A 23,042-nucleotide genomic window follows, 5' to 3' on the forward strand; every position below is an offset into this window, starting at 1 on the left:
TGTATCTTTCTCTTTCCCCTATAACTTTTGCCATCCTCCTTTCCTCAGCTATTTGCAAAGCTTCTTCAGATAACCAGTTTGCTTTCTTGCATTTCTTTTGCTTGGAACTACCTTAGTAGCAACTTCTTGTATTATATCACGAACATCAGTCCACATCTCTTCAGGCTCTCTGTATTCTAGATCTAATTCTTGAAATCGATTCCTCACTTCCACAGCATATTCTGATGGAATTTGATCCAGATCATACCTGAAAGGCCCTCTAGTTTTCTGCGTTTTCCTCAATTGAAGCTTAAATTTGACAACAAGAAGGTAATGATCGGTGCCACAATCGGCCCCAGGTCTTGTTTTTACTGCTTGTATAGCACTTCTCTATCTCTGCTGCTATCTCTGCTGCTATCTCTGCTGCACAAGAATCAATCTGATTCCTGTGCAGACCGTCCGGTGAAGTCCATGTGTACAGGCACCTCTTGTGCTGTTGAAAATGAGTATTCGCTATGGTCAGGTTGTTTTCTTGACAAAACTCTACTAGCCTCTGCCCAGCTTCATTTGGCTCACCAAGATCAAACTTACCTGTAATTCCAGATATTTCTTCACTTCCACCTTAGCGTTCCAGTCTCCTATGAGAAAAAGGACGTCTGATGATGGAGTGCGGTCTAAAAGGCATTGCAGGTCAGCAGAAAATCTCTCAGCATCTGCTTCTTCAGCAGTAGTGGTTGGTGCATAGACTTGGATAACTGTTATGTTGAAAGGGTGACCTTGGATCCGAAGTGAAATCATTCGGTCGTTTTCGGGGTTGTACCCTAGCACTGCTTTGCCCATTTTTCTGTTTACTATGAGAGCGACCCCATTCGTTCTCCTGGATTCGTGCCCACTATAAAAGACATAATGGTTGCCAGAATTAAATTCTCCCATTCCGGTCCACTTGAGCTCGCTGATACCCAAGATATCAATGTTCAATCTGTCCATTTCTCGCTTGACGACATCCAGTTTACCTTGCGTCATAGATCTTACTTTCCATGTTGCTGTGTGATATATCTCCTTGCAACATCAGACTTTCCGGTCGCTTCCCGACACATCCACAACTGAGCGTCCTTTTGGCTTTAGCCCAGCCGCTTCATTCGTCCTGGAGCTACTAGGAATCGCCCTTTGTTCATCCCCAGTAACATGTGGGACGCCTTCCAACCTGGGGGGCTCATCTTCCGGCGCCATATCAATAATGCTATTGTGACTGGTCATAGGGTTTTCTTGGCAGGAAACACTGGAGTGGGTTGCCATTGCCTTCTCCAGTGAATCACATTTTGTCAGAACTGTCTGCTTGTGACCTGTCTATCTTGGGTGGCCCTACACAGCAGAGCTCACGACTTCATCGAGTTTCGCAAGCCCCTCCGCCACGACAAGGCAGTTAAAAATCTAGTGATGGTTACAACAGAACTTGGGGAGAAATGCAGATGTCATAAAATAGATCATTGGTGTATACATTTTCTGCTCAGAAATTTCCAGAATTAAAGTGATTGAAAGTTACAGATAAAACCAGAGTTGCATCTGATTTTTTCAGCTACAAAAGACAACCTTCACTGCTATGGCTAACTTGTCACAGCACAAAAATGTTCCTCAGTGTTAAAAGAGGCATACAAACATTAAACAAGCAAAGAAGACCAGTAAGATGCTTTCTCGGCATTACCTTACTTTTATTTCATTTGGGCCTATGTACAAGGAAATGGAGGGGGCCACGGTAAAAGCTGCTGACTTCCAGCTTGATGGCCCTTGTCCTCTGTATATATTTTCTGACTGATGGCATAGAAAGGCTGACAAAGAAACATTGGTTACACTGTATGGCTTTACAAACATGGTTTCACTAATTATAATAAAATGCTTCGTGGCTCAGAGATTAGGGCACTCAACTGCTGAATCGAAGGACACGTGATGAAATCCTTGCCACAGTGGCCGCTTTTCAACGGAGGCAAAAAGCAAGGTGCTTATGTGCTGTACATACAATGTTATTGCATGTTAAATACCCCCAGGTGATCGAAATTTCTGGAGCCCTCCACTACATCGTCCCTCGTAGCCTGAGTCGTTTTGGAACCTTAAAACTAAACCAATTACAAAAAAATAACAGATCTACATAGTTGCACTTACATGGTTGCATTTACATATTAGATTAATGTATTTACGGGACTACACTTGCATGATGGCATTTGCATATAGTTTCATTCATGGTTATACTTACAGTGGTTACTGCAGTGTCATTTAAACAAAATCTTTCACAAGGCAGGTGAGCTTGAATGCTGTTAGGGTATGTATGTCAATAGCTGTTTCTATAAGTGAGATTTTAGTAGCCATGGGAGTGTTTCCAACCATTTGATGGCCTTAATTTGTCTGCGAAACAGGGATTAACCAATTATTATGACTGTGTGTACCATTCAGTAAAGTGGAGAGCTGGGGTGAGTTGGTACATATTTCAAGCAAATAAAACCAGTGAAAGGGTGCAGGCGCAGCTCTCAGGACCAGCGTCATCCTGTGTGCTTCTCTGCATCTGTGTCCTTCTGCTGGTTTTATTTGTTCGTACATGTATAATACTTTAGCTTATTTGTTCAAACTTTGCTGTATTTGCTATTAAATTGTTTGTTTCTTTTTAATAGTGTAAGGGTGTTTGTTGGTGGAGATGATTTTTCGGTATGTTGTACTACTTGCAAAGGCTTTCAATGTGAGAGTAGTGGGGCAAGTTTGCAATAGCACTTAATTTTTTTTGTCAATAGTGTTTTATGGAGATTAGAAATTGACATAGTACCCCGCACAATGTGACAGTGATTTACATGCGAGGCAAAAAGCACGTTATATTTTATCCCTTTAGCTGGCATTTGTAAGATGGCACCTATTTTGATCAGGCATACATGTTATAAAGGCTTATCTTCTGAAGTATAAAATTCAAATGTGCATCCCATAGCAATGTGCCTGAAAAATATACCCCAACCACTTTTACGGAGTTTACAACATTATATTCTCTGAGTTATATATATATGTTACCTTGTTGGCCATGGAATATAGTCATATTAAAATATAATTGCTCGCTTCTTGAGAACTTGAAAAAAAAGGGCACCAGAAGACAAGCTGGTATTCTTCCAGTACAAAGGTGCAGGTGTCATTATTGGCTGAACGAAGCACCTCTACATATGCAACCTATATGAGTCACTGGATTTTTCGTAGCTTGGTTTAGCATCAGTAATATACTATATATACTTACCTGTGAGGGCTAAATTTTTATTGCCGGTGTACAGAAAAAGAGCCTGACAACATCAAATAGTGTCATCTGTTTACGTCACTGCACAGACCCCATTGGCTTCTCAGCACGGCGCAAGAGTTGGTGCCCTGCAAAAGGGAGTGGGTGAGAGCACAACGGATATATCTATCCATAGGAATGGCTGTACCAAGTCTTGGTCTCATAATACAGACAGATGCCAATAGATATGGTACAGCAAACATTCAATTCATACCTTAGATGAATAAAAAAAAAATGGTACCATATTGTACCTTTGTACCAGGAACCATTGTTTTTTGCCTATACACATGTATAGGCAAAAAACAATGGTTCCTGGTGGGCAGCAGGTTTTGGGTCTAGTTTTCTTAGTATACATAGTAAGAACCACGGATTAAAGTCAGGGGGGTCTGGGGAGGTCCGTGACCCTCCAACACTAAGAGGGGCCTGAGACCCCTCCACTCTCGAATGTATAGGATTGCAAGCATACGAAACAGGCTGTCGTCTTTTATTCTTGTCAGTATAGCTCTCAGAACATTCCTTCTCTGTTCCATAATTTCTAAAACTCGAGAAGGAGAAAAATAATTTCTGCCCTTTGTATAAAACAATGCGCGAAGCAGTGGGCACAAGTCGCTTTCTCACTCACTCTTCATTTCCCTTTCCACTTGTGCTTGAATCATAAGACCCCCTCTGATGGAGTCAGACTTTAAGCATTGATAAGAACAAAACCAGGCAATCTCACATAATCCCGAGTCTCATATCTCCTTCTGATTCAAAAATGTTATTGGAATGGCTAAAAAAAAATGGATAAAACATTTTCAGAAAGCTCCAGATATTCTCACCACTAAAGTTTACAGTGTAAATGTTAACCTTGATAATGATCTTTGAAACTTAAAAGTTGAGTTTTGGACTAACAGCCTAATAGAGAGATTCATTGATTGCATTGGTGAATTATAGCAGTATATACTGGTGCATGATGCAATTACACAAACGTGGTAATTTTTTTTCTGGTAGTTGATATGTTTTGGTGCTACGAGCGTGTCTACAGCGGCCTTTCTGGCCTTCAATAGAGACGTTTAGTTTAGCGCTACCGCGCGAGCGTCAGTACGCATGCGCAGATCACCCCGACGGCGACAGATGGCACCACGTTTCTGTCAAATTTCGGCGAACGCCGCACGCGGGGACCAATCAGCGCGTGCCTCTCTTGCAGATTTGGACGAGCCATTCTTATCAGAAGTCGGCTGTTATTTCTGGGGTTATCGTATAACTGCAGCTTTTGAAGCAGCCTGGCTCAAAGCTTTTGGATCATACCAGCTGCGGAACTCCGCTTCAAAAAATGACCGGACTTTGTATGCATTTTAAGGGTGTCTATGAATCCGCCTTTTTCACAAAATGTGGCGCCCTCTGGGAGTGGTTGAAAATTCGTTGCCTACTCAAACGCCCTTGGCACCAGCGAAATAACGGTGTGTGTTATGGACAGCTACCGCTATCTGCATGGTCTATCTGTCGCATACGCCTGCCACGAACATTAACTACACATGGCACCGTGGAGGTTATAATACAAGCTCTTTGCTATTGCCCCCATTGCCTTTTGAAAATAACATTTTTCTCTCCTCTTTTCCATCTTAACCAAATATATGGCTGCTATGCTAATAACTTTTGCTGCTGCAAGTCTTCAACTAATTTTATTTTTCATTATAGTTGTGCATTTATTAACAATCAGACAGTTTGGAATTTAGACGCAGTTTCCTTTAATGGCCGCAGGTCCCGCCACCATTCGTAAACACCCGAATTTTGACCAATCAAAACCGCTGTTTTTTGATACGTGGGCCCTATCGCCCTATGGGAAGTTTCGCTTATGTCTTGTAGTAAATTAGTCCCATGAAGACTACGCTATAGTGCCTAGAAAATATTCTAGGCACTGTAACTACGCATCAGCGATTTTATCGTTGCATGTTCAGCTGATGAAACCGAAACATCAATAGAAATTGAATTATAAATTACTTTCAGTTTAAGGCGAATATCATTCGATGATTTAAAATTCTAACGTCTAATGTACTATTTGAAAGAAGAACGTGACTTTGCTTATCCATTAGAGGAAAGTTCTTTCCTTCCGCCATGATATTTAGCGGATCGCTCTCATAGCGTGTCTTGGTCTCGCAACATTGAAGCGATTACGCGGGAAATGGACACCTTGCGGTAAATAGTAAACACGTGAACTTGACGCGTGCGAATCTGCACTATGCATTGTTTACAAGTGTTCAGTTAGAGCGGGGCAAGCTTTGGCTTGCACCCTAGGGATCGACGGAGCCAGCGATGAGTCCTCCGGACGGACCCGAAGGGAAGGCGCTGCTCTTCGAGAACGTCAAGTTTTGTCTTGCGGACGACTTGCAAGATGACGAGGAGGTAGGTGCGGCTATAAGAAACATCCGTTGAAATGTCCGGAGCTCTCCACTACGGCGTTTGTCATAGCCCGAGTTGCTTTGGGGCTTTAAACCCTATTAACTAGGAATGTTCGAATATTGAAATTTCTACAAGTCTAAACAGCTTGACTTTTTCTTTTTTTTTCTTTTTTGCGCTGTCTTGTCATTTAAGATAGAACATGTTCAATCTTTATAGAACGATTGAGTTGCTTGTAATCGCTCGCGTAAGCTTAATAGAATTGGGAAATCACTGACGTGACCTCAAGATGCTTTTTCGTGACGCTGGTCCTACTTCCGCTGTGGTGATTGTTTCCTGATAATTTCATTGCTGTTATTGCGCTGATACGTCGAATCGGAGATCGGTTAGTGTCTGTCCCTGTAACGCTTCAATACAGTGCGCCACGAAAAACTTCTTTTCTGTCCTGCCTTTTTGTTTTTATTTAGTAGGTTAGATCGAATAAAAGAAACTCCACTCATTGAAGGCGGGTACATGATGACCTCGCCACACCTTATGAACAGTGCCATGATACTTTTCTTCTGTTGCTATGTTCCTTTGTTCCGTATGGAAAAGTTTGGTTACTGTGTTGTGTGTGTCGCTGGCTCGCTAACTTTTTCTTCACGGCTTCAGTTTCAGAGGCTGCTGTTCAAGCATGGTGGCACGCTCATCAATTACCTTTCTGATAATGTCACGTACGTGATTGCCGATAATCCCGACAGTTCTACGATCACCGAAGCCCAGGATCTGTACGAGAAACCGGTTGTAACGGTGAGAAACCTCAATTCCAAAATTACTGTTGCCCATCTTGATAGGAAACCTATATATTTGTGAAAAACAACGCACGGTGGCTCAGCATGTGTGTTCGTTTATTTTCAGAGTGCATGGGTTCGTCTCTCGCTAAAATGTGGAAAGCTTCTGCCGTATCCTTTTCACATTTGAGACCATTACGCGAGCAGCATTGTCAAGAAGGTATGGAAGAAACTGCATTGTAATGATCTGCTCCGTTGTTTTGTTTTGAAATGAGTCTGCCATAATCAAGTGCATCTTTACTTGCAGTCTGTGTTAATGACACGGGATGGGGCTAGGCTGTGTCATATTTGCAGCCTGCCAGTTACTTTTTACAAGAACAACACAGAAACTTTGCAGTAGGGCTACAGATAGATGTTATTGTATTGCATAGTACCGCGCAAGTGGAAGACGAAGCCGCTTGGTCGGCGTGACGAAGATGATGCTGAGTGTGTAGTTAAGCGCGCTCTTCGAGCCTGGAGTAGTGTTACTTACTGTGCGGTTTCCACCCGTAACATCTTTGGTGGAGGTGAATTAATCGATCCCGTGCCATAAGCTGGATCTCCGCAATGGCCGCTACGCTTAGACACATGATTACTTGCAAAATACTATTGCTAAGGCTCATTTTTTGTCTTATTTTTGGCCACTTGTGTTACTGTGTTGTTATTCATTATTACATGCCTCTCCATAAGTTGCTCAGTTTCATGTGGTAGAAATCTTTCCATGTGAAATCTTGTAGAAAACCTTGACCCAAGTGCAACAGCTTGGAAGCATTTTCACCTCAAAAGAACCAACTGTTTTCAAATACTGTCATCTGTCCGTCACAGGCAAGTGGTTTTCCTTTAATTTTTTAATTCAAAATGTCAACCTTCTTTAAACAGCAGCCTTATGTCCACTCTCTCGACTCATTATACAAGTTGCCTGACCATCCAGGCATCCATACCACTGAAATTAGAATAGTTGGCTAGATAGTCCAGAGATTCCCACATGTGGAACATTCTGGATGAAGTGGCTGAGAAGGCAAGCTCTCTGATGAAAGCATAAGTGTCTTGAAATGAAGGCCAAATAGGAGGCGAAGGTTGCTACAGATATGAAACTGGACGTCAGAAATGTTGAAGGCGGGCTGACTGTTCTCGTAGACTAGCAGAAGTTGGTCAATCAATGACATAAGGGTGTAGTGGTGCAGCAGGGCACTCCAAAGGACCACTATCATCTCTCTGGTAAAATGCATGGTGCATCAAAAGCCTGAAAATTTTCTAAAAGTGCTTTATCGTGAGTTAACTAATATGTGACACCACCCAAAAACTACCCCTTATCCCGCGGACAGGAAAGTGTAATAACAGTCACATATTGTAACTAACTTCTCAACTACAGTCTATCTCGGTTATAATGAAGTGGACGGTAATCGAAAATAACTTTGCTATTTCGCTATATCTGGACTCTGAATAAAAAAAAAAAAAAAAACTGGAAAAAAAGTAGTTGCCGGTCGAAAATTCCAACTTGATTTGTAGGGCATGCTTGATTATCCGGACTTAATCGCGGCACCAGGACATGCTTCACAGAACTAACATTTATTAGCACCTGAAAGAAATGCTCCAAAATCATGAGTGCCTCTGCGGCCCTTATTGCAGTGCGACGCAGTAGCAGTGGTGCCTCTTCAAGACTGCCCACCGCGTTTTGAGGATTCTTCACCACACGGACTGTGAGGACTATATGGTGAAGCATCGAAACGGGACTATTTAGCGAATTCGCCATGGCTGGTTCACTTGTGCCTATATGTTATTTATGCTTGTGTGCTCGCTTGCCAGATGTCGACGGCAGTACAGCCATCCAACACTGGTTGCCGCCCGCTGTCTGTATAAACATTGCGCTGAATTTCAGCCAAGCATCAGAATTGGCTCAAAACCGCTGACCCCCATTTTCTACTATGGGCCAATCGGAATTGTTTTTATACAGTGATCTTGATTTTTTGAACGTTTTCACAGTCCCTAGCGAGTCCGAAAAATCGGTCGTCGACTATGGGAAAATTGTTTTGTCACTACTGGAAGAAGTGGTCCAGTGTTCCCTAAATTTCGTGGAAAAGTTTCCTGAGCATCGACTTCAGGAACACTGCCTCCACGTTGTCCAAGCCAAGTGTTGCTCCGAACTCAACCCAACGGACATCCGTAAAGCTTCAGCTGCTACGGTGGTTGCCAGCGTAGGACACTCGGCATAGCCGAGAAATCAAGGATCAACAAAGGCAGTGAGCCAAGCTGTGCAGTGAAGCAACCATTTGCTTTACGGGAGTGCAGATGACGCCACTCATGCGGCCGTCAGCCGGGTTTCGCTCTTATTTTCGCTCTGAAATTTGTCTGAAAGGTGTAAAAATGTTCCAATTAATAGATTATTCTTCATCTTTTACAAAATCTGTTGGCTATATCCTCTGAGACGTCTTTTATTTACTTATTAAAACCATATCCGAATTGTATTGAAATGTAAAAATGGAAGTGGGAAATTAACATTCCTTCATTTTAAGTGGCTTCGCTATAACGGGGCTGGACTTATTAAAAAATTCCTTCTTTTTGGTGATTTCTAAACTTTATTAAATGTTAATAAATTTCTCAGTCTTATTTTTGGATGAATCATTCCAATCCAAGATGGTTATACATTGGCTCATACTTATCCGTTGTAATTCTTGTAGTACAATTTGTACTTAGCTATTGTTTGCCAAAATGCATGAAAAATTTCATTTTTTGTAGCAATGTGGTACTGCTGTTAATTCATATTGGCTTATGTAAGACTGAGAAATAATAATCCATCAAGAACATGAGCAAAACGCAAAGTAACACAATAAGTTGGCAGGCTGTTTTCCTGTAATGTGATCACTGCTTAGTTAGGGTATGTGGAGTACGAGCAATGCTGTGTTCAAAGAGCGCATACTTATTCCTCCTCAGTTTTGTGATCCCCATTCATGTTTACTTCTTTACCAATGCAGCTTTCCAAGGCAGATACGAAAGCTGTGTGGGCTATGGTGACTTTTCATGGTGGCAAGTTCCAGTCAGTCTTGGATAAAACTTGCACCCATCTTGTGGCTGCCAAGGCTGACGGGGTATGGTGCTTCTGAATGTTTTAATCTTCTCTATCTTGTTATAGATACCATAGTGTGTGCCAGATGCTATGGGTGGTTGAGTATCTACTTGAGTAGAAATTTTTAAAGGGGTGGGGTTCAAGAGCTCCAAAGTAATGATAAAAAAATTCAGAGGAATGTTTGTAACCAGCTGTTTGTGTGGTTCCGTAATCCAACACTCACCTGCAGGACAAAGCAGTTCCACCCTCATGAGACTGGGCTATGGGCATTTTGTCTAACATGTTGGACATTAGGTTTTTAGCTAGTACTCCTAAGCCTCACGAAACTCAGTTGTCCAGCATGTTGGACACCTATTTTAGGTCCTTTATGAAGCATTGATGAAATTGCATTGTTCGAATTCTCAACAAAGGATTCCAGAGAAATGAGCTTTAGAAGGACGGCATTCACAGTCGCAGCATTGATGCAACTCTTGGGGAAGCAAGTATACTGTTTTTGGTATTTCTGCGCATTTCAGAGCATAGCATTGGCTTTAATCAAATTTAATAATAAAGCAGAATTCAAAATTTAGGATATTTACCTTGCTGCTTAAATGCTTACTTCAATCGTTTGTTTTTATGTTATGTCAAATATATTAGACATTACACTGAGTAGACATAATCAGGGCCATTGAGAAAATATTGAACTCATTTCATCTCTGTCATCCTACTGACTTATTCTTAAGGTCTAAGGAAATACTGTGATTAGAAGTGCACCCTAGATCTCATGAGATGACATTCGACTTAGAGCTTGTCAATTCTAGTTGTAGCAGCAGGAGATCGTGCATGGTTGCCTCCTTCTGAAAACAAAACAGATTCCAGAGAAATGAGCTGCAGAAGGACGGCATTCACAGTCGCAACTCTTGGGGAAGCAAGTACTGTTTTTGGTATTTCTGCGCACTTTCAGAGCATAGCATTGCCGTTCACAATAGTATTTGTGTTCGTTATATATAGAGGTTTAAATTTTGGAGTTAGTGTCCCCTCTGTAACTTCTTTTTTGTGATGCATTCAACTTGTTTTGATGTTTGCTTGCTTACGGAGTCAGGTTCGAATTTTGATAACATTTTGAACATGCATGCAGCCTAAGCGTATTGTAAAAATCAATGTTTATAAAAAAATTATTTTTTCATTAAATTTAGGTGAAGTATCAGAAGGTGATGACAGCTGGTTGCTGCCCACAGCTTAAAATTGTAACTCCTGATTGGATCACCGATTCTGTGAAGAGCAAGGCTCTCTGCGATGAGGTGCGCTACCACCCTCGACTGCTTGTGCCTCCCAAGCCGCCAACTCCGCCAAAGCCACCGACACCACAGCCAACGCCTTCAGTCACAAGCTCTGCTGCAATGCCACACCAGCAAGGATTCGCAAGTTTTAAAACACAGCAGCAGCAACAGTTTGGAATTCCTCAAGTCACGCAACAACAGCTGCTGCTGCAGCAACAGCAGCAGCAAGCTGCCATGACTTTGCAACAGCAGCAAATTCAGCAGATTCAGCAGCAGCTGATGCAGCCCCCACCACCACAACAGCAGCAGCAGCACATTCTTCAGCAGCAGCTTACCCAGCTGCACGTGTCTCAGCAACAAAATCAGCAGCAGCAACAGGGGCTGCAGCAAGTTACCCAGCAGCAGTTGCAGCAACAATTGCAACAGCAGCAGCAGTATCAGCAGCAACAGCAGGCATCTCAGCAGCAGCAGATGGTGCAGCAGCAGCTTCAGCAACAGCAGCAACACCAACAGCAGCAGCAGCAACACCAACAGCAGCAGCAGCAACACCAACAACAGCTCCTGCAGCAGCAACAACAGCAAATGGTGCCAACCTCACAGTTTGGGGCTCGGATGGTCAATGTGTCATCTGGCAGTGACCTCAAGGTATCTTTGGCTAGTGGTCAAGGCATCAGCATTATGACCATCAGCAAACAGCAACTCTTGCTGCAGCAACAACAACAACAACAACAACAGCAGCAGCAGCAGCAGCAGCAGCAACAGCAGCAACAACAACAACAACATCCTCAACCTCAGCCAGCCCAACAGCAGACCCCACAGCAACTGCAACAGCAGCCCCAGCTGCAGGGTGGCACAATGGTGCGGCCTGTCACACAGATGCAGCAGCTGATGCAGCAGCAGAAGCAGTCCTCTCTCCAGCAGATGCAGCAGAGGCAGCAGTTTCCTCCAGGCATGCCTGCAGTGGTTTCGCAGCAAGGCATAGTGGTCCAGCGACAGGTGAGCACGAATCAGAATAGTACAATTGAACATATGCTTGCAGACATTTGCCATCGTTTCCACATATCATGCCGACAGTAAAAGTCACATTGCTAGTCACTTAAAGCACAACAGCTGTCAGTGCTACTGTCCAGCTTGTGAATATGCCTTAGGACATGAATAACTGTGCACTGCAGTGGTTTGGTGATGCATGAAGTTTTTTTCTTCTAGCCAGCTCAGCTGTAGCATCAAGTATGTTTAGAAGCTGTGACTGCGCAGGTGTAGGGTGTGCATGCTTCACTTAGTTCGAATATGAAGCTGACCAAACAATGCTAGTGGAGTATTTATAAAATTGTTTTTTTTTACACCTTACATTTAGTGATTAAGCCATTCTACTTCCAAAGCTGGAGGGAAGGCTTGCTGTTCTAACTCTCCCGGTTAATGAGACTACGATATATATTTATATGTTACGAATTCTCACCCACACTTTGTCGGACACCGTTCTCAGTAGCTGATTTCTTTGCAGCCCTGGCCCCAGCAGGGTGGACTGCAGCTCACCGCACAGCAGATCATGCAAATCCGCCAGCGCCAGCTGCAAATGCGCCAACTGACGCCTCAGCAGCAGCAGATTCTAATGCAGAACCTTCAGCGGCAGCAGCAGCAGCAGCAGAGGCCGCTGACAATGCAGCAGTTCCAGCAGGCCATGCATGGCCAGCCGCCACTGCAGAACCTGCCACAGGCACAGCAGCAACAGCAGCAGCCTCCTGGAAGTGGTCAGCCTGGTGTTGCACAGCTGCTGAGGCATCCACAGCAGCAAGTGATCATTCAGCAGATGCAGCAGCAGCGGCAGGGCATGCCCCCACGAATGCCAGCTCAGCAGTTCCAACAGGTTGTTCAGGTACTCGCCTAGCATTTTGGCTCATCCTGCGGTTTGCCTGTCCCGCAGGGGCATCTTTTAAAGCTGATGTTTATGTGCACTGTGCGATACCACGGACCCCGAGCACTCACGCTTAGCCGTTCGTGGCATCGCCGTGTCTGGGGAAAAGGGGATCCTGGTGGTTGAGCCGATTCTGAGTGTTTGGACCTTTAAGGTCCCTCGGCAGAGGCAACACACCACTTTGACTGACGCTTCCCATTGACGGCACCTCCATGTTGACCCGACCAGGAAAAAATCGGCAGTCGCCTTTTCCTATCTTGCCTTCTGTCTTTCACTTTCCTATCTTCTTTCTCACAACTCTCCTGTCTTCTCTCTTTTTGCTTTTTCTAGTTTTCCTGGCGGCTAGGGTTAACCTTATGCGGCTAACCACTCTATGTTGCACCATATAGTATGGTTATAGCCAGGATGTACAGCTGGCGAGGCCAAGACTGTTTTGCAAATTCCTGCCCCGTCCCCTCGTTGGGCTCTATGGTGGGTAGCCGCCACCTTGACCGAACAGTAAACTTATCTTATGGCTTCCTCTTTGCTCACAAACGATCACTTGTGTAAAAGGAGGTGCACCGATGAAAGTGCTAAGTTTTTCCTAAAAAATGCAAACTCCCACGATTCCATGTGGTACTCAGCAAAGTCACTGAAAAAACAGCTAGGCTGATCTCGCCTTTTATTGTCACAAATACTATTGGCAGAAGCATTAGGCGCAGGCTGTAAAGTAAAAAAAACTCCCGAATGGTGACCTTCTCTTTGAAATCTTGTACCATCACCAGTATGAAAAACTGTCTACAGTGATCAGCTTTGGACAATGCCCAGTAACTATTGCCAAACACCGGTCACTGAACATGGTAAAAGGGGTCATTTCGAACAATGACCTTAAATATGCAAGTGAAGAACAACTCTTTGAAGTGCTGAAAGGACAGAATGTCATCCATATCTATGGATTCAAGATTAGGCGGGAAAACAAGGAAATGCCAACAAAGCACATCATCCTCGCCTTCCAGTCTAGCACACTTCCCGAAGCTGTAGAGGTGGGCTACAGCTTCGGGAAGATTAAACTGAGACCGTACTTACCTAACCCACTTCGCTGCTTTAAGTGTCAAAGATATGGCCATGGCTCACAGACATGCTGAGGCCAGCTCACAAGTGCAAAGTGTGCCACTCATGAACATCCTGCTGAACACTGTGCAAATGAAACTCACCATTGCATCAACTGTGAGGGCAGCCACCCTGCCTTTTCACACATCTGTCCTGTATGGAAGAAAGAAAAAGAGATCATTGCAGTGAAAGTAAAAGGAAATATAACCTTTGGGGAGGTGCGCAAGCGTCTCTCCATACACAAACCTGCCGACTCTGCTGTGGTGCGAGGCCTTGCACAAATTTAGCCGTGCGAACTGCATGGACGTCCAGCACATCTGAGGATGTGATGGACACATCTCCCCCATCGCCCCCGCAGCAGCGGCGGCAAAGCTCTCTCGAGCGCAATAGAAGGGACAAAGTCCCAATAACTGGTCCGGAAGACCTAACAACTTGGGTTTTTTAATCCTTGCCCCAACTACTCCTTCACCGTGGCATTTCTAGTTCACTGGAACCATCATGGACTTCTAAATAACTACACTGACATAACAGAGATTTTAAATTCATTTTCCCCAGTTGCATTGTCTCTCCAGGAAATAAATCTCGGATCACAGAATAAAAACGTTCTTAAAAGGCATCAAGTCTTTTGTTGTGACCGGCAGAACTAAAGCAGGCTCTCTGGAGGCGCTGCTATTGTCCAGGGTGGTGTTGCATCATGAGAATTCTAACCTTATTTGAAGCAGTTGCATCTTGGTTCATTTTAAAACTATAACAATATGCTCTTTAGACCTTGAACTTCATTTAACTGTCACACTTCATCAGTTAAAAACACTTTTAATGCAACTACCGGAGCCCTATATTTTAATAGGAGATTTTAATGCTCATTCTCCCTTTCGGGGAAGTGAGCAAACTGAGCCACGAGGACAAATAGTAGAGGATTTTATTCTGTGTAACAATATCTGCTTGCTAAACACGGGCAAGCTGACCTATTGTTCCCCAAGCACGGGAAAAATGAGTGTTTTAGGGCTATCCTTTAGTTCACCTTGTGTTTTTAATGATTTTAATTCGAATGTTTTGGATCATTCATATGGGAGTGATCATCTCCCAGTACTTATCAGTCTGGCATCACCACAAATCATACCAAGCAAACCACGGCGTAGGAAGCTACACTTGGCTGACTGGCCACAATTCCAGTCTGAAGCCAACCTGGAAAAAGTATTTTTGGAAGATCTAAATGTCGATGAATTAAATTGGAGGTTTTCAAAATGTATTACTGATGGCACATTTAGCTATTCCGTGGCCCTCAGGGCTAGTGCATCAAAATCAAAAGATTTGGTACACACTAGATTGCCATGACGCAAAAAAGGAACAGAATAAATACTGGGGAATATTCTGTCGATATCCTACTCAAGAAAACCTCATAGCATTCAAGAAGGCAAGAGCGAAGGCATGGTACAGTGCAGTCCACTAATAACGATACCAGATATAGCGATATATCACTTATAACGATCAAATTCTTGAGATTTATCATTTTTCCCATTGCCCCCATGTAAAAATAAACCAGATATAACGATCGATTATCGGCGGTACGTCGGATGCAACGATAGCTTTATCGCCGCCCGATAAGTGTTTACCACGAAAATTTGACTGAATATTCAGTAAAAGATAAAATATTAATCCAATCCAAGACCGTGGAAGATGGCGGCGACCACATTGACGGACGGCGCGATAGATCACGAGATGAAACGGCAGATTCATCGGAATTTTTGGCAGGATTTCAAGGTTGGAAGCCTCGGGAAAAAATACAGACATTCGCACTCTACGATATTAACGATCATCAAGGCTGGGGATGTCCTTCAGTTGATCCTTTTGTGCTCGCAAAAAGGACTGCCGCCAGCGTACACGCTTCTGGAAGCAATGCTCACAGCGATCTTCAAGCTTCAAGCTTCAGCTGCTGCTCAAGCGAGCGCAAATTTCCGACTTCTTGAAGTATGCTTAACCCTTTATACCTCATAGGGACACCCGTGTCCCACCTGGATGGTTTTAGAAAAAGTATGGTAGCGAAAATGTGAAGTCAACTGGAACGTCAAGTACTATTTGTGCCATCTATGAATAGATCAGTCAACTATATCCTAGTTTATATTCGCCACACAAGGTGGCGTAGGCAGTCCAACAAGCGCTCAAATGTGCCGCCTTTTTCGAGGTGTGGAGGTTCTTTCTCGGTGATTTTCGGACTTCCGTGTGATCCTTCCCAAATGGCTGGTAAGACTTATTTTCCATTCCCCATAGTTCTGTATGTGTCTAGATTGTGTCACAACAAGCATTTCTGTTTGCATACAGCGAACCATGATTTATATATGAAAATCTGATATAGCACGTGTTATTGTTTGCTTCACGTTTACTCCCTAGTACCTGTACTCGCTTGAAAATACCCGATCTATTCATTTTTTCCTTAGGTAAGAAAACCCTTACTGCTGAAGAGGCTTTAGAAGTATTCTTCAGCCTCCCGGATGACTACGGTAGTGATTCTTTCACTGATTCCTCAAGCGACGAATTCAATGTGCCGTCCTCATCAGCCCTTGTGCCGATTGAAACATCAGAAAGTGATAGCATTGACGAGCCAGCGCCTAAAATCCGTAAAACATGTCGAAAAAAGAAAAAGAACGGGAAGAAAGTGCTTGATAAAGGCATCAATAATGATCCTGCATCAGATGAAAATGAAGAACCTCAATCAACAGGGTGGATTGCAGGATTGCCGACCGACATTCCTGATGTGATCAATGAAAAGCCCCCAACATTTTCTGTAAACTTGAATCCGCAAAGCCGAGCGTGTGATGCATTCACCTTATATTTTGATGAAGAAGTATGGCAGATGATAGTTGAAGAGACAAATCGTTATGCAAGCCAACAAGGGAAGAGAGGTTGGGAGCCAATAACAGTGCACGAGCAGAAAGCATACATAGGCATGCTCATTCTGATGAGCATTCATCCTTTGCCACAAGTTTATTTATACTGGAGTTCTGATAGTTTCTTCAACGTGCCAGAAATCTCCAGCATCATGTCGTTTAGGCGGTTTCAGCAAATAATGAACTGTTTGCACCTGAACGACAACTCCAAGCTTCCCTCAAGGACGGCGCCAAGCTATGACCGATGTTACAAGGTGAGGCCTCTCATGAATATGCTGAACAGGACTTTTCAGGATGAGTACAAGCCCTCCTCGCATCTTGCAGTTGACGAGTCTATGATTCTTTTCAAAGGCAGATCATCAATGAAGCAGTATATGCCAATGAAGCCTAAGATCAAGCGTGGTTACAAAATGTGGAGCCTTGCCGATAGTGAAACGGGGCACTTGTGCAAATTTGATCTGTACACAGGACGCACAGAAAATCGACCAGGTGACCTAGGACTTGGTGAACATGTTGTCCTTTCTCTAGTCGAGGATGTCATCGAAGAAGGTTCGCAGGTATTCTTCGACAACTTTTTCTCCTCCTCAAAGCTACTTCTGCGTCTGAGACAGCGAGGAGTATTCTCTTGTGGCACTTTCAGGCCAAACAGAAAGGACCTACCACCTGAAGTAAAAGTGGACAACAAACTCATCCGTGGGTCCTTCATCTATAGGTCGAAGGGGCCAATCTCCGTATATCAATGGCGGGACACTAAAAACGTCCACATAATGTCGAACTATCACGACCCTACGGAAGAGAGCTCAGTAGAGCGAAAGCTACCTTGTGGCAAAAAAATTGAGCTCACCTGCCCCAAAGCACTGAAGGACTATAATCGTTGGATGGGCGGTGTTGACCGCTTCGATCAAAAGCGAAATGCCTATGCAGTAGACCGAAGATCAAAAAAGGGATGGCACAGGATATTTTACTTCCTCCTTGATGCAGCGATTGTAAATGCCTTCATATAGTACACAGCTGTTGTTGAAGATGCACAACACATCGAATTTTTGTTCTTCAAGCTTATTCTCGGGCGACAGCTAATAAATCGACAAACCTTTCGTGCTGGAAGAAAATCGCGAGGGGACTTCCAGCGCAAAAATGGTCGAAACAGTGGCACCTTGATGTGTGGAGTCCCAGATGAAGTCAGATTTCAAGGAAAGGATCACTTCCCAAAAGCATCTGGAACAAGGAGGAGGTGCCGTTGGTGCTCCACAAAGCGCTCGGAGGTGCGCACAAAGTTCCTCTGTGCCGGTTGCAATGTGCCATTGTGTGTTCAGTGTTTCTCGCCTTTCCATTCAGACAAATGAGCGATTTTTGAACGAAACCCTCCACCAAATGACAGCATCTCATGCTCAGCGGGACATGCGTTGTCCCACCCTGCTTTATAACCCTATCCGTACAGTGGGACATATGTTGTCCCACCTTCTGTGCGTTATTACAATCAAGTATAATCTTGCAAGTTGTTTCAAACTTATTTTCTTGAGTTGAATGAACACGTCTTTGTTTAAAAAATAGTATTGCTTTTGTTGTTTGCTTGTGCCCTATAAAGGGTTAAGTTATTTTATGGCTATTGATGTATACTGTAATAAAGTGTTTAGTGCTCAGTACGATGATTAGCATTGTTCAACCCGATTTACTCATCGCTGGTAGTAGGCAAGCCTACATGCATGGGAAAATACGTGGGTGTGCTTTTTTTTATTTTTTTATTTTTTTCGCCGGTCCAGGTATAATGACTATCGGTTATAACGATCGGATTTTCAGGTTCTCTCAATATTGTTATAAGTGGACTGCACTGTATATTCACTGGAATGCTGAGAAGTAATTGTGGCAGAGGTATGTGTCATCTATAAACAGTGCTGTTACGTCTAAAAAAATGTGGGAGCAAGTGTGCAAACTAGATGGTAAATACTCTTCATATACAACTCCTTTTTTGACAGCCCTCGATGCTCAAACAAGTATACAAGAACAAGCAGACATATTAGGTAAACATTTCTCCATAGTTTCCAGTTAGTCACATCACACACTTATTATTGAAATACTAAAACGTTACTGAAAGACAACTTCCGTCAAGTGGGTGCACAAATGAACCTTTCAATAATCTAATTGCACTGCAAGAAATTCATAAAATACTGTCTACAGGAAAGCAGAATGCACCAGGGGCTGATAAAATACTACATTATGAAATGTTAGCGCACCTCTCTGAAACTGCCATCAAGGCACTTCTGAAGCTTTTAAATAAAATATGGACACTTGTTGTCGAAGCTTAGAAAAAGGCTATTATTGTTCCACTCCTCGAGCCTGGGAAGTCACCAAACTCACCCAATAGTTATCAGCCCATAGCTCTCACAAGCTGTCTTGCCTAATCTTTCTAAAGTGTTTTGAATATTAGGTTAACTTTTGTGCGGGAATCTCGTGGACTTTTCAATGCTCGCCAAAGGAGGTTCAAGAAAGCGTGAACAACTGACCATTTAGTCCGGCTTGAAAACACTGTCCGGGAGGCTTTTATACACAGACAACATTGCCTTGCTGCCTTTTTTTTATTTTGACAAGGCATATGACCACATGGAGATTTGGAATTCTTTGCGACCTAGTAGATCTAGGCATTCGTGGTAGAATGTTGAAGTGCCTGAAAGGCTTCCTGTCTAACCGCTCCTTTCATGTACGTCTAGGCGCAACACTTTCGAAAAACTTTGTGCAAGAGAATGGTGTTCCTCAAGGGTGTATTTTAAGCATTGCAGTCGACGATCGATTTTTCGGACTCTCAGCGAACCGTGAAAACGTCCGAAAAATTGGGCAGTCCGGAAAAACAAATGTGCACAAAAAAGCTCAATTTTTTGCATAGTAATGTTTTTCTGCACCGCACTCCGCTTCCGTGCTAACAGGTCCGTCTGAATTTCGGCGAGTCGCAGTGTCGCCGTAAGCAGACGAAAGGGTTGTGACCGCTTGTATCAGCTCAGCTTGCTTAGGCTGCGCTGCTGCAGGTGAGTCATCATTGTTGTCACTCTCAGACTCCGCAAGCACTTGGTGAATATTTTTGCTTCTGTGAGCCCCGCGCACAGTTCCAACTAGTGGTCCACGTCTGTAAACTCAACGAGACTGTCAGTGGAATTTCGACACCTGCAGTGCGAAGGTCGTCAATGAGATGCTCACTGTCTGACAGCTGCTCGATGCCGCTCTCCTCGTCCAAGGCAGCCGACTCGTCATTCAGCACAAATCCCGCACCGACATCCACGCATCGGAAGTGTACTAAGTGCTCCAAGCAAATCGACAGAGTAGGTTTTTCCACTGTCGAGGCATACCACCACCACCAACCACTGGATCACAACACCGACTCCGTTCAGTGCCTTCTTGCTGCCATGTTGCATGCAGAAAAAAAAAAGAGCTCCTTATGAAATCTGGAAACAGCTTCTTGAAGAACTGAAGCCGATCCAATTTAATGCAAGCCACAGTAGCGACAGAACGTAGTTCTCACATCAGCACAACCACGGCTAGCCTTACTTGCTATGTGCTCGGCAACACACTTGAAGTGCGGCAAACCAATGGCAAACACACAAACAGGCAGTTGCAGTGATCAAGCTAAAAGAAAAAGAAAAAAAAACAAACTCTGGCAGCAAGCAGCGACATTGTTCCAGAAGCGGAAGCTGCTAGGCAAATAATATAGCCTCAATCCAACGTCGGTTTTGCTGAGCAGCCACACGCAAGGCCGGTATCGGTTTCGAGGCTATCGAAGGAAAAAGTAAACAACAAACAAGATGGTGGCAACACCGCTCAAAATGTGTGGCAGTTGGCCCGGCGGACGCTTGGAATGTCCGAAAAATGAAATAGCCCACCCTAGAGTGTCTAAAATTTTGAGCCGCGTAATACATTGACTTTATAAGGTATGTCCTGGAGCCGAGAAAAAGTCCGAATAATCAAGCATGTCCGAAAAATTGGGAGTCCGAAAAATCAGTCGTCGACTGTACTCTGTTGTTAAAATGAACTCCATAGCCAGCATAATCCCAAAATCCATTATGTTTTCACTTTACGTTGATGACCTCCAGATGGCTTGCACATCCTCCAACATATTGACGTGCGAGCGGTGAATACAGTAAACAGTAAACAAACTAGCAACATGGGCAAACAAAAATGGGCTCAAGTTTTCTTCACAGAAATCAGCAGCTGTTCTGTTTTCTCTCAAACGTGGCCTGCATACTGATCCCAACCTGCACCTAAACAAAACTGTACTATATTGTTACAGTCCATATAATAAATGAAGATGAGGAACACGGTAGTAGTTGGACGAAGAAGGGAGTGAGAGTGGAAGTGCCGTCTGTTTCGTGTGCATCATTTCTTGGGCTCAGAAAGGATTACATAGAGGCAGGAGCGTAACATTATTGGGGAAGGGTGCGGTTTCGATCCCATGTCATTTCGCCATCGTCGCACCCCTGGAGCCTCATCGTAGCTGCCGCCTTGCTGGACTCCCGCCACTGTTCCTTACAATGCCGCCGCCGACAGTTTAGCCCAGTGCTTCTTGCCACTTCAAATCAGGTGATTTCCGGCTTTTATCAACCTTACCGAGAGCCTCGTCTTTTCGCTGGCGCAACGGGGGAGGACGTTGACGACTGGCTCCGCCACTACCAACGGGTAAGCCGTTACAATCGCTGGGACTTCGCTACTCAGCTCGACAACGTCATTTTCTTCCTGACCGACACCGCCCTTGTCTGGTTTGAAAACCATGAGGACACGCTGACGACATGGGGCCGCTTTGTCACCGAACCTAAACAGTGTTTCGGCGATTCGTCAGCGCGCAAAAAGCAGGCCGAGCAGACACTAGCCCATCATGCCCAACTACCTGGCGAGACCTGCACTACCTATACCGGAGCGGTCCTCAAATTGTGTAGAACCATCGATTCCCGCATGTCTGAGGAGGACAAAGTTGGGCATCTTTTGAAGGGCATCGCAGCTGATGTCTACAACTTCCTCATTGCCAAAGATGATATCTCGACTGTGTCCGCTGTCCTCCATCACATCCGCACATTCGAAGCATTAAAGACCCGTCAAGTAACTCCTAAGTTTGGAAGGCTTGCCAATGTGACAACCGTCGCCAGCGTTGATGAGCATGCTCCTCCGGACCTTACTTCAACTATCCGCCAGATCATTCATGAAGAGTTACTCTGGCTCGATTCCTGCTGCCAGAACACGTCACCAGTGTCCTATCGCCCATCTTTTCCCGCGAGAACCTGCCCACAATCAGCCTGAGTTTTCTTCTGTTCACGCAGCACACCCTGCCTCTTTCGAAGAATGCTCGCGGCAACATTTCGCAAGCTCTGTTTCTTCTAAACATCTTGATCAGTGTAACGACCTTCAGCCGCGAAGACCTAGGCGAGCACCCTGGTTCACAGATCAGCGCGATCCTGGCTTTTATAGACAGCATGACATTGAATCCTTTCAGGATCAACCCCTTCTTCGGCCTACTCCTGTCTGTTACCGATGTGGCATCTCGGGCCATATTTAAAAACATTGCCGCCGTCGTCAACCATCGCGGTATGACCGACCAATGTATCCAGACCCGGCCAGTGATTACCCAGTTGACTCCCGTCAGTACTGGTTGTCTCCTACGGCCAGTTTCAGCGCAGTGGCGCGCGCAACCACTCCCCGGCTTCCGACCGGAGTCTAACTCCACCGCCCGGTTTTCGTGCCCACCACTCGCAATCCCCGCGGCGTCGTTCCCAGTCCCCTCCTCTGGAAAACTAGGCGCCGCGGCCGATAGAGGTGAGGCAGTCGGTGAAAGCTCACTATTGGCAGAAATACCTCCTTCCGTGACTATGCTAAAAAATAAGATCTGTGTGTTTTTGACGGTATTTCTACAATGGCATTAGTGGACACTGGTGCAACAATATTGATTATGAGTTTAACATTTAAAAACTTACTGGAACCAAAAGTGATGTTTCCTTGGGACAGAAATGGAAATTTTCATAGCGTTAGTGGCGATTTGTTGTATCCCGTTGGAGTGTGTAGTGCCAAGGTGTGACTTGGTGGAACCGTGTTTTCTGCGGAATTCGCCGTGCCACTCCGCACCTCCACCAATAATGTAACGCTCTTGTCTCTCTGTAAAAGCTTTTTGAGCCCAAGAAATGATGCACACGAAACAGGCGGCACTTCCACTCCCACTCCCTTCTTCTTCGTCCAACTACTACTGAGTTCCTCATCTTCATTTATCATATGGACTGTAACAATATGTTCAAACTGAACACAAGTTTTTAGGCATTACTTTTGATAGAAAGGTAACATTTTTACCTCACATAAACACCCTCAAGGAGAAAGCATCCAAGTTGCTAAACATTCTCAAAGTAGGA

At 44.3% G+C, this 23,042-nt stretch overlaps 2 protein-coding genes across 4 annotated transcripts in view; both read left to right on the forward strand.

The window, feature by feature from the left end:
• The first annotated feature begins 5,392 nt into the window (after positions 1-5,392).
• Positions 5,393-23,042, forward strand: part of LOC146197702 (uncharacterized) — a 152,641-nt gene continuing 134,991 nt past the window's right edge. The window contains exons 1-7 of one of the 3 annotated variants that reach the window (XM_084599612.1): positions 5,393-5,659; positions 6,305-6,442; positions 6,551-6,594; positions 7,224-7,287; positions 9,435-9,548; positions 10,702-11,781; positions 12,287-12,658. In XM_084599612.1, coding sequence (XP_084455738.1) covers positions 5,570-5,659; positions 6,305-6,442; positions 6,551-6,594; positions 7,224-7,287; positions 9,435-9,548; positions 10,702-11,781; positions 12,287-12,658 — 1,902 coding nt within the window. In that variant the 5' untranslated portion in view covers positions 5,393-5,569. The remainder of the gene's footprint in view (positions 5,660-6,304; positions 6,443-6,550; positions 6,595-7,223; positions 7,288-9,434; positions 9,549-10,701; positions 11,782-12,286; positions 12,659-23,042) is intronic. The other 2 variants (XM_084599611.1, XM_084599613.1) reach the window with 2 other exon arrangements.
• On the forward strand, positions 13,802-21,945 carry LOC146197703 (uncharacterized). The gene is made up of 2 exons (XM_084595985.1): positions 13,802-13,903; positions 21,235-21,945. Exons 1-2 carry the CDS (start codon positions 13,802-13,804, stop codon positions 21,943-21,945), a joined length of 813 nt encoding a protein of 270 aa, XP_084452111.1.

This window comes from Amblyomma maculatum, chromosome 3 (assembly GCF_055883805.1).
Source record: "Amblyomma maculatum isolate TAMU_Amacu chromosome 3, ASM5588380v1, whole genome shotgun sequence".
NCBI classification, from domain to species: Eukaryota; Metazoa; Arthropoda; class Arachnida; order Ixodida; family Ixodidae; genus Amblyomma; species Amblyomma maculatum.